Source organism: Oxyura jamaicensis, chromosome 3, assembly GCF_011077185.1.
Source record: "Oxyura jamaicensis isolate SHBP4307 breed ruddy duck chromosome 3, BPBGC_Ojam_1.0, whole genome shotgun sequence".
NCBI lineage: Eukaryota > Metazoa > Chordata > Aves > Anseriformes > Anatidae > Oxyura > Oxyura jamaicensis.
This window is the reverse complement of record NC_048895.1, coordinates 90,922,828-90,934,223: the sequence shown is the minus strand read 5'-3', so window position 1 is coordinate 90,934,223 and position 11,396 is coordinate 90,922,828. Positions and strand designations below refer to the sequence as shown.

General features: G+C 40.4%; 1 protein-coding gene and 1 long non-coding RNA gene across 2 annotated transcripts in view; one reads left to right on the top strand and one right to left on the bottom strand.

Annotated features, from left to right (window-relative positions):
• LOC118165220 overlaps positions 1–9,591 on the top strand; it is a 45,112-nt gene extending 35,521 nt beyond the window's left edge. Inside the window, exon 3 of the long non-coding RNA XR_004749923.1 lies at positions 8,756–9,591. This is a non-coding gene — a long non-coding RNA (uncharacterized LOC118165220). The remainder of the gene's footprint in view (positions 1–8,755) is intronic.
• Positions 1–11,396, bottom strand: part of EYS (eyes shut homolog) — an 883,205-nt gene that overhangs the window by 141,334 nt on the left and 730,475 nt on the right. The window contains exon 39 of the mRNA XM_035323172.1: positions 1,407–1,560. Within this exon, the coding sequence (XP_035179063.1) occupies positions 1,407–1,560 (154 nt within the window). The remainder of the gene's footprint in view (positions 1–1,406; positions 1,561–11,396) is intronic.

Sequence of the window (11,396 nt, the reverse complement as noted above, 5' to 3'; positions counted from 1 at the left end):
AATAGAATAGAATAGAATAGAATAGAATAGAATAGAATAGAATAGAACAGGTTTGCAGTTGGAAGGGATCTAAAAAGATGATTGAGTCCATCTGTCAGACTACGTCAGGGCTAACTCAAAGTTAAAACATTAAAATCATTATCCAAATGCCTCTTAAATACAGGCAGGAATGGATTCTCAACCACCTCTCTAGGAAGTCTGTTCCAGTAACATACTACCCACTCAGAAAATAAGACCTTCCTAATGTCTAGTCTGAACTGTCCCTCTTGCAGCTTCAAGCCATTCTCATGCATTCTGTCACTAGATAGCTGTGACAAAAGATGAGCACCTTTCTTTCCACTTCCACTCATGAATTTGTAGAGGGCAATGAGGTCACTCCTCAATTTACTTTTTTTTCCAAGTTTACCAAGCCCAGTGTCCTCAGCTGTTCTGACAGGACATGCTTTCCAGCCCTTTAAACAGCTTTGTTGCCTTCATCCGGACACATTCAAGAATCTGAAAGTCCTTTTTAAATTGTGGAGCCCAGAACTGCACACAATATTATTCAAGGTGAGGACACACCAATACTAAATACAGTGGGAGAATCACCTCTTTTGATGGGCTGGCTATGCTGTGCTTAATGTACACCACCCAAAATGCAGTTTGCTCTTTTGGCTGCCAGTGCACACTGCTGGCTCATGTTGAGTCTGCTGCTGACCAGTACTCACAAATCCCTTTCTGCTGAGCTGCTCTGCAGCCACTCATCTCCCAGATTGTACTTGTGTCTGGAATTACTCCATCCAAACGCAGAGTCTGGCATTTGATCTAATAAAATTTCATGCCACTACTGATGGCCCACTCTTGTAATCTATCTCGATCCTTTTGCAAATCCTCTTGTTCCTCAGAGTCCACAGCATCTCTCAGCTTAGTATCATCAGCAAATTTACTAAGCATGGATTCAACTTTTGCACCCAGATTACTGACAAAAAATATTGAACAGAATTGGCCCCAAGATTGAGCCTTGGGCAATACCACTACTGACTGGCTCCCAGACACTCCTATGTGGGTTATATTATCATAGAATGATATCAAATTAATGGCATAGGACTTTAATTTTGTGAACCCATGCTACCTCATAAATTATGAGCTACCTATTTTTAACACCCAACATTATGTTTTTCTTAAAAGACTGAAGTAATCTGTGTGAACAAGAAGGTATCTTAAATCAAGAACACTACCTTATGAAAAAGGTTTCCAAACACACACACAATTTTGCGTTCTGGTATGATTTTTTTTTACTGTCAAAAAAACAAAACAAAACAACAACAACAACAAAACAACAACAACAACAACAAAAAACAACTACTCTTTTTAGCTCTCTATATATGACTAAATCTCTTTAATGTAATACAGTATTAAGTTCTTACCTTATTGTGATAGGGATAAGTACACCTTTGCTAATGGATTGATTGACAGATACAGTCAGAATGTTCTGAGAGTTTCCACAGCTGAATCGAACTGCTGGTCTCCCTTCCACAAGATACAAGTGAAGAAATTGCTCTCCAAAATTCTTTTCACTAGCTTTGAAAACAAAAATAGAGACAGTCATGTTTCTGAAAGCATAGGACCTTCTGAAGAGATTCGATACTACTGAGATGTCACCACCAGTGTTCATGCCTATGTCATCCATTCATAGAATTAAAGAATCATAGAATCATCTAGGTTGGAAAACGCCTTAAAGATCACCAAGTCCAACTATCAACCTTTAGTGGCACGTCCACAAGTCTCTTGAATACCCCAAGGAATGTGGAATCCATCATTTCCCTGGGCAGCCTGTTCCAATGCTTGATCACCCTCTCCATAAAGAAATTCTTCCTAACATCCCATCTAAATCTCCCCTGCTGCAAATTAAGACCATTTCCTTGCATCCTATCATTTGTCACCTGAGAAAAGAGATTGACACCCTCCTCGGTGCAAGCTTCTTTCAGGTAGTTGTAGTCAGCAATGAGGTCCCCCCTCAACCACCTCTCCTTTAGACTAAACAACCCCAGTTCCCTCAGTCATTACTCATAATTCTTTTTTTCCACTTCCTTCACCAGCTTCACAGCTCTTCTTTGCACACACTTGAGCACCTCAATGTTCTTCCAGTGAGGGGCCCAAAATTAAACAGTATTTGAGGCATGGTCTCACCACATGGTCGTCACATATAAGGCTACAATCCCTTCCCCAGTCCTGCTGGCCACACCATTTCTGATGAAGGCCAGGATGCCACTGTCCTTCTTGCCCACCTGGGTGCACTGATGGCTCATGTTCAGCCAGCTGCCAACCAGCACCCCCAGGTCCTTGCCTGCTGGGCAACTTCCCAGCCACTCTTCCCCAAGCCTGTAACACTGCAGGGGGTTGTTACGACCCAAGTGCAGGATCTGGCACTTAGCCTTGTTGGGCGTCCTGTGACTGGACTCTGCACATCCATCCAGCCTCTCCAGATCGCTCTGCAAAGCCTTCCTACCCTCAAGCAGATCTAGAGCCCTGCCTAACTTGGTATTGTCTGCAAACTTACTGAGGGTACACTTGATCCCTTCATACAGATCACTGACAAAACTGTTAAACAAAAGTGGCCCCAGTACCAAGCCCTGGGGAACACCACTGGAGACCGGCTGCCAACAGGACTGAACTCCATTCACTGTGACTCCTTGAGCCCGGCCATCCAGTCTGTTCTTCCCCCAGTGAACTGTACACCCGTCTAAGCCATCAGCAACCACTTTCTCCAGCATCAAACACTTTATTAAAATTCAAGTAAACAAAATCCACAGCCTTTCTCTCATCTACTAAACATATTGTCTTGTCCTAGAAGGAGATCAATTCATTTACAGGACTCTACTTGAGTGACTATGAGAATATGATTAAACTTTGTGTCAACGGGTCATAACAAGTCAGAGAAAATAATATCAAGACAAAATTTACTTACAAATCACTATAATTGCATAAGCCCTACAGAGATCTGTAATGGAAGGTGAGCTTTTCTGTTTACCCAGCAGTATCATTAAAGTGACAAGGACAATGGTAAAATCAAATCAAAAAATATTAGAATATTATGATTGACAATTTCATTCAGTTTTTCAATCATAATAGAGAAAATAAAAATGGTAAGAGAACTTCTTTTCTTTCCTATAACCTCTGTAAAGACTATGGATAATTCAACTTTGCCAATTATTGACATATTTCAAACTGGATGAGATAAATAATGATCTACAGAACATTGGATATACCATGCTACTTGCAGAATAGAACTAAGAATAATAAGATATTTACAAAAAAAAAAAAAAAAAAAATCAGTCTTCCAGTATAAAGTATCTTTAAACATCACGGGAAAATATATTTTTAGATAATGGATAGCATATGCTTGATCAACTAAAAAACAAAAAAATAAACAACCCCCTGACACCTACAAATGCATTTTTTTAATGCTTTATATATGTTTTTATATGTTTTATGTATTTTTTTAAAGATTTTGTCCTTTTAATTTAACTGTATTTACTTCTCATACTAAGTAAGACATGGTTCCTGTTTAGGATTTTTATTCCCCTTTAAGACAAGCTGTTAAGTGTTAATTTTTGTTGTTGTTGTTATTGTTGTTTTTTCCCCACTGTATTTTACTATATTTAACTGAAGTAAAAATGACTTAATATGTAGGTCATAGAGTCAAATTTATTGTTTATTTGTTCAGCAATATTTGAGCATAAGATTATGATTTTCTTCCAGAATCATTAGGTTGTTTTGACATAACCCAAACACATCACTTTCAGAGCAGAGATAATATGCTATGACTAAGCTATAACTTGAAGACCACGATTAATTTCCATTTAGTTATTTTTATAATGATCAGGGTCATATTTTGCTCCTAGTTTATCTATAGTAATTAAAGAAAATGAAGTCTGTGCACTATGCATTTTCTCAAACTATACATAATCTCTGTTACATTCTGCAAACCTGGATTAAAAAAAAAAAAAAAAAAAAGATTTTTTTTTTCTTACAAAGACTCAAAATCAAGGACCTGATTCTCTCAAAATCTCTGAACTTCACAACTGATAATATGCAAACCTGGGGGCTGACTACTGGAAAAAGGGGCATGAGAGAAACTATGCAAAGCAATGAGGCAACGTGCTGGTAGGGAACTGGGGAGGAACAAGGGAGGCAGATAGAAAAGGGTATGAAGGAAGAGGGTCATGTGTAAACTGGGGCCAGTCAGCACGCTTATCTGACTGAGCCTTACACCTGATCACTACAGTCTGTCCTCCTATCTTTCGATTAAATCCTTTCTTAACTATCATTATGCGCAAGCTCACTCTCTACCCCAAGGACTAAGTGCCACCTACTAGGGGCCAGCATGACTGGGTTTGGTGCTGGCTACAGGACTCAGTCAGAGCAGGGGTGTAGGCACCCCCAGGCCTGTGGGCGCAGCCTGCGTAGCCAGCTGTGCTATGCTCTGTGTGCATCTGTGTGTGGGCACATGTCTGTGTGCCTTTGGGATATATGCTTAACTTCGCTACTGGTTTACCCTGCAAACGGGAAAGCAACAGCCATGTCCTTTGGCTTGGGATGGGGGCCCGGGGGTGGGTAACAGAGGCTGGGCAGGAGGAGCTCCCAGGCCTGGAGCTGCGTGACATGGCCACGGCAAATAACATCCCTTAACACTTTTATGCTGAAAATTATAAAGAAAGTTGGTGTGCATGGGACAGCTCCTTGATGGAAAACTGTGGTGGTTTTACCATGCTAGGCAGCTGAACACCACAACCGCTCTCTCACTCCCCCTCCTCAGATGAGGAGGGGAAGAAGTAAAGTAAAGAACAACTCACAGGTTGAGATAAGGATGATTTAATTAAAGAGAATATATATATATACATATTATTATTATTAAGGAAATATTATTATTAATTAAACAATTCAACTAAAGGGAAAAAAGGGAAAGGGGAAAAGGGAGGGGGAAAGGGAATAACAAAACAAGTAAAGGCTATGTGGAAGTGCAGAGGAAAGAAATTACTCTCTACTTCCCACAAATGAGCGATGCTTGACCACGTCCTTGAAGCAGGGCCTCAACGCACGTAGCCGGTGTTTGGGAGGAGGACAGACGTTTTCACAACGAGAGCCCACCCCTCCCCTCTTCTTCCTTTTTCCACCTTTTATTGCTGAGTGTGACATCATATGGTATGGAATATCCCTTTGGTTGGTTCAGGTCAGCTGCCCTGCTGATGTTTCTCTCTCACTTTTTTGCCCACCCCCTAGGAGGGTTAAAGAGAGTCCTGATGCTGTGCCAGTACTTCTCAGCAGCAGACACAACACTGGTGTGATACCACTGCTGTTCTAGCTACAAGTGCAGAGCGCAGCTCTGTGTGGGCTGCTGCAGGGAAAGTTAACATCCCAGCCAGACCCAGTACAACCTCCACCCCTCTTGCTTCATGGGCACAGTAGCCAACAAGAGAATTTCAGCTGCTATGCCACCCATATGCCAGACCCAGTACAAAAACCTACTAATTTGTAAGGAGAAAATTATAACTTTAGTTTGGAGGACATAACTGTAAGAAAAATATAGTATTTTTTAGCAGACAAAGATTAGCAACAAATGTTTGCAACTACCTGATCCTTTGCATTTGTTTAGTTTAAAGCAGAAACAATTCACAACAAAACCCTATCCTTTAGAGCAGCTTTCTCGTCAGCACAGGATTTCTTCAGTCTGTTGAAAATCCTGATAACCTACTAAAAGTAGACATTAGGCTTAGGCTTTTTTTGTATTCTAAATATATAATTAACTCAGAAAGAGTTCAAGTGGGTTTTATGCCTTTGGCTTTTATGATTTCCTTCTACCCTGTTATCTTTCAAAATGTTTTGCGCTATCACTGTTAAAAAGGTCACTGATTTTTGACTTTGGCTTAACTGATATATACATATCCTGCATCATTTTTTTCCTTATCTTCTCCCTTCACACACATGCTGTTCCAGGGATTTCCCATTCTCAACAATCAACAAACCTGTAAATTATGTAGACTTGGGAGAGGGTTGTGAATGTGTATATTGACAACATGGCTTAAAAGAAAAAAAAAAAGTTACAGATAAATAGGCTTTCTTTTTTCAATGACACCATCTGACTGTTCACATTACCCACTACTGAAAACTTGGAAGAAGGTTCTTGTTATTAGTAGTAAAGTAAAAAATCTAGGACAGCTCCCCCAGAGGTAGCATCACTCCTTGAAATCTTGGTGTGACTGCTTGAGCTTTAGTCTAGGGAGCACTGATAGGCCATGCTTATAGGTAACTAATCACATTCTTCACATGGTCTGCTAGGTAGTATAAGAATCTTGGAAAAAACAGTCCTTTAAATCTTTCTACAGTGATCATGAGGAGGCAGAGTGTCCCTCTGAAGAATTTTGTTCTGGCACTGTAAAAGAACATACATATTCTTGCATTCTTGCAGCATACAAGTTGGGAAGCCTTCATAGGAAAAGCTGAGTCTTCAGGAAGAAGAAAAGGGTTCCAGGATCCAATTGAGGATTCAAGAAGTTGGGAACCAACTAAGTAGAAAAAAACTTTTTGCATATTAGGGTTTACTTATCTTGACCTCAGTAAAAATTATGTGAGAGGGTTGGGTCAAAGAAAACAGATCACAGCAAACATTCTTTCACAGGAAACAGCAAACTGTAAGGCTGTTTTCATACGTCCCTACAGTGGCAACTGGTCTCAAACGGTTGCCTATCTAAAGAAGACATTTAAAATCCCAATAAGCTATGGGAGGAGGCTTTATTAGGTGAAAGTATGTTTTGACATGGAGGAGGGATGCCATGAAATACTCTGCTGGAGAATGCAAGGCTGCAGTAACAGATAATTAGACCATGACTGAGCTTCCTGCAAGGCCCATCTTTACTTTTAGGAGGATAAGTAGAATATGGGTAGATCTGGAGAAATCAGCTTTTGAGAGCACAGGAACATACTTTATGAGCACAACTTAGGAAAACAGAGCTGGTGTCCTTAAGGAATGCTATAACCATGGGCTGTGCTATCTCAGATCCAACTGTCAGAAGTTACAGAATACCATATATACTAGAAATCAAAAAATGTGCCTTTGAAGGGACTGAGAAAAGCACTATGCTGACTCTGTTAGAAGTGAAAATGATGAAATAAAACTTTATAATTGTATCAGGCTTATTTTATGACCATTTACTATTAATTTCCCTTTATGGTTAAATATCACAATTTGCTTTGACACATTGATAAAATTAAATCTTGCAAACAAAATCAATGAGGAATATAATAAGAAGTTGCAAGGATGCATAGTGTATCCAGCAGAGAAATATTTCTCAAATGATGGTTATCATGTGTGTGTCGATCTGCTCGAGGGTAGGAAGGCTCTGCAGGAGGATCTGGAGAGGCTGGACCGATGGGCCGAGGCCAACGGTATGAAGTTCAACAAGGCCAAATGCCGGGTCCTGCACCTGGGGCACAACAACCCCAAACAGAGCTACAGGCTGGGAGATGTGTGGTTAGAAAGCTGCCTGGCAGAGAAGGACCTGGGAGTATTGGTTGACAGTCGGCTGAATATGAGCCAGCAGTGTGCTCAGGCGGCCAAGAAGGCCAACAGCATCCTGGCTTGCATAAGAAACAGCGTGGCCAGCAGGTCCAGGGAAGTGATTGTCCCCCTGTACTCAGCTCTGGTGAGGCCGCACCACCAGTACTGTGTTCAGTTTTGGGCCCCTCGCTACAAGAAGGACATGGAGGTGCTCGAGCGAGTCCAGAGAAGGGCAGCGAGACTGGTGAGGGGTCTGGAGAACAAGTCTTACGAGGAGCGGCTGAGGGAGCTGGGACTGTTCAGCCTGGAGAAAAGGAGGCTCAGGGGTGACCTTATTGCATTCCACAGGTACCTGAAAGGAGGCTGTAGCGAGGTGGGGGTTGGTCTATTCTCCCATGTGCCTGGTGACAGGATGAGGGGGAATGGGCTAAAGTTGCACCAGGGGAGGTTTAGGTTGGATATTAGGAAGAACTTTACTGAACGGGTTGTTAGTCACTGGAATAGGCTGCCCAGGGAAATGGTTGAGTCACCATCCCTGGAGGTCTTTAAAAGACGTTTAGATGTGGAGCTTAGGGATATGGTTTAGTGAAGGACTTGTTAGTGTTAGGTCAGAGGTTGGACTCGGTGATCTTGGAGGTCTCTTCCAACCTAGATGATTCTGTGATTCTGTGATCTTTATTGGCACAAATGTAATAATTCTGTATATTAATAAATTTGCTGTCCCGATACATTTGAAGAGAAATCTCCCATCCTACCAATAGCGGAAAGATAGGGTTACTGCAAAGAGACCTAGAATATTTTTAGTCCATTTGTATGTCATTAAATACATGCTTTATTATTTAAAAAAGAGAAATCATTATTAAAAAGGTTAGTACAGTATTTAAATGTTTACTAATTACCTGATGGAGAAATAGATCTAAAACTTATCATCACCTGGTAAAATCAGGTGTGTCTGTAAAATGAATGATCTAAAAGTGGATTAATTAAAACAAACAAACAAAAAGTGTAATTATTTTCTAGTACAATACACCTGAAACAAGAAGATCACTGTGATTTTCTTCCTCTTTTTATAAATGCTTTTGTCAAAGAGGATTTTTGCCTAATGAATGTGTGAAATGTCATGATTATGGAGCTACTGCTAACACCAGTATATTAACAATACGTAAATGTCAGAAATGTTAACCCTTTTCATATTTTTTTTTTTGTTCTTGTATCTAGTGAGTGCACTAGCCTGAAGAGGACTTTCTGCTGGTAGTTCATTTCTCAGCTATTTGATGGGAGCACAGCTTCAAAAAAGCAGCAGCAGAAGCAGGAGTTGTGCTGCTTCTGAAGGAGCACAGCTGACAACAGCAGCTTCTCTTTTGAAGCTGTCAGAAAGGAAGAAAGATGGAGCAAGGAGCAAAAAACAGGGATGAAGGAAGAACAGAGGGAGCATATGAACTCATGAAAGGTATTATGTTTATCTGACAGAACTACAGAAGATCTTGGTGCCTGCACACAGAAATAATAGATTACAAAGCTCTGGATAACCTATACAGGATCAATTTTTCCTTTACAAATTCATAGAGTGTTAATATACACACACAAAAAGTAAAAAAAAATAAATTGAGAGATATTTATTTTACATGAATATAATATTGTATTTTACATTCAAGCAAAATTCAATAGGGATATTGATAAGGACACTCAAATTACCAGAGAAACATAGAACCAAAAAATAAAAAGCAAAAACAAGGGAAAGACACTGGTGACAAGAGGAAAGATACTATAGAAAAGAGGAGGACAGTTTAAATGTAAAGCAAAGATATAATTGACATTAAATACCGGAGTGCCAGAGTTCTACAGTACATGTAGGCCTCTCCTGCTTTATGTATTTGGTTTAACAGACAGAAGGAGATCCAGATCTTTTTTTTAATCTTAGCAAAACCTAACCTTAGAAGAAAGCTTTATGGCCACTGAAAGAGTGGAATCCAGTAGGACTTGTAAAGCTCTGTTTTAGGAATAGCAAGGGAAACAGGAATGCAAGTTACTGCAAGCCAATGGAAAAAAAAAAAAAAGAAAAGAAAAAGAAAAAAAAAAAGAAAGAAAACTTAGAAATCACATAAAAATAAGCCCAAGTTCCTGGAGCTATCCCAGCTCTGTCAGAGTGCAACTGAACTCATTGCATCCTGATCTTGTCTTCCTTCCCTCTAGCTGCATGGATGGATAAGAAGGCAGCTGTGACACAGGGCATGGAGGTCTCACATCTGGATGAGTGGAGAGCAAGGAGATGCATGGTCCTCCACTCTAAAGAACATGAAGTGGCCAAATACTGTTCTAACAAAATCTCTGTAGACACCTCTATTAACAGTTTCACAAGGGAAGTATGAACTGATAGCTGAACAGCTATGAGGTTAGACCCATGATGTGTACACTATCTAGAAAAGAAAATATGTCTATCTTAAGACTCATAATTCAAGTTAGATAACCAGAAAATCAGATAAAATGTTTCAACTGTCTGAAATTATAGTCATTTTTATTTAAATTTTTATTGCAAGAATCTGGAAGGTGAAACTGGAATGCAAGTTTGCAGATGATGCTAAGCTGAGAGGTGCAGTTGATATGACAGAAGGAAAGGAAGCCATCCAAAGGGACCTGGAAAAGACTGAGAATTGGGCCCACATGAACCTAATGAGGTTCAACATATCCAAGTGCAAGGTGCTCCACCTGGGCAATCCCAGACATGAGTATAGACTGGGAGAAGAACTCACTGAGAGCAGCCCTGCAGAGAAGGACTTGGGGGTTCTGGTGGACAAAAAGCTTGTCATGAGCCAGCAGTGTGCACTTGAAACCCAGAAGTTCAACTGCATCCTGGGCTGCATCAACTGAAGAGTGGCCAGCAGGTTGAGGGAAGTGATTGTGCCCTTCTGCTCTACTCTTGTGAGGCCCCACTTGGAGCACTGCATCTGGTGTGGTCTGGGGCCCCCAGCACAAGAAGGATGTGGACATGTTAGAACAGGTCCAGAACAGGGTCACAAAGATGATCAAGGGGCTGGAGCACCTTTCCTATGAAGAAAGGCCAAGAGAGCTGGGGATTACAGCCTACAGAAGAAAAGGCTCCACGGTGACCTCATTGTAGCTTTTCAGTACTTAAAGCGGGCTTATAAAATAGATGGAGAGTGACTCTGCTTAATCAGATAATGACAGAACAAGGGGGAATGAACTAAAAGAGGAGAGATTTTGGAAGTTAAGAAGAAATTCTTCACTCAGAGGGTGGTGAGGCACTGGCACAGCCTACCCAGGGAAGCTGTGGATGCCCGGTCCCTGGAGGTGTTCAAGACCAGGTTAGATGAGGCCCTGGGCTACCTGATATAGTGGGTGGCATCCCTGCCCATGGCAGAGGGGTTGGAACTAGGTGATTTTTGAGGTTCCTTCCAACCTGAGCCATTCTATGATTCTATGATAAAAGGATGACATTTTTATAAGATGATGAAAACCTTTGAGGCCATTTCATCCACCATTACTAAGACATTTTATTTCCATGCAGTCATAAACAAATGTTTTACAGTGACATATGTACTGGAAAAGTTGAAGTATCAAACAGTAAACATTTATTGAATATAAGATTGAATACATACTGAATACTTTTCCCTCTAAAAACACAACAAATATTTTCAATATTATAATATTAAACTGGTTAATGAGTTTTACTAGCTTAGATTCATGAGACACACCTTAGAGCAACAAAATTCTCTAAGTTTTGTTCTTCTTCCTGATACTACTTGTCTTTTTTTAAAAAATAAAAGACTTTTGGCCTAAAGGAACACCTGCTACTTCTGCAGAGTTGGAAGACTGAAAAGCTAGATATTCTCTTTGGTTA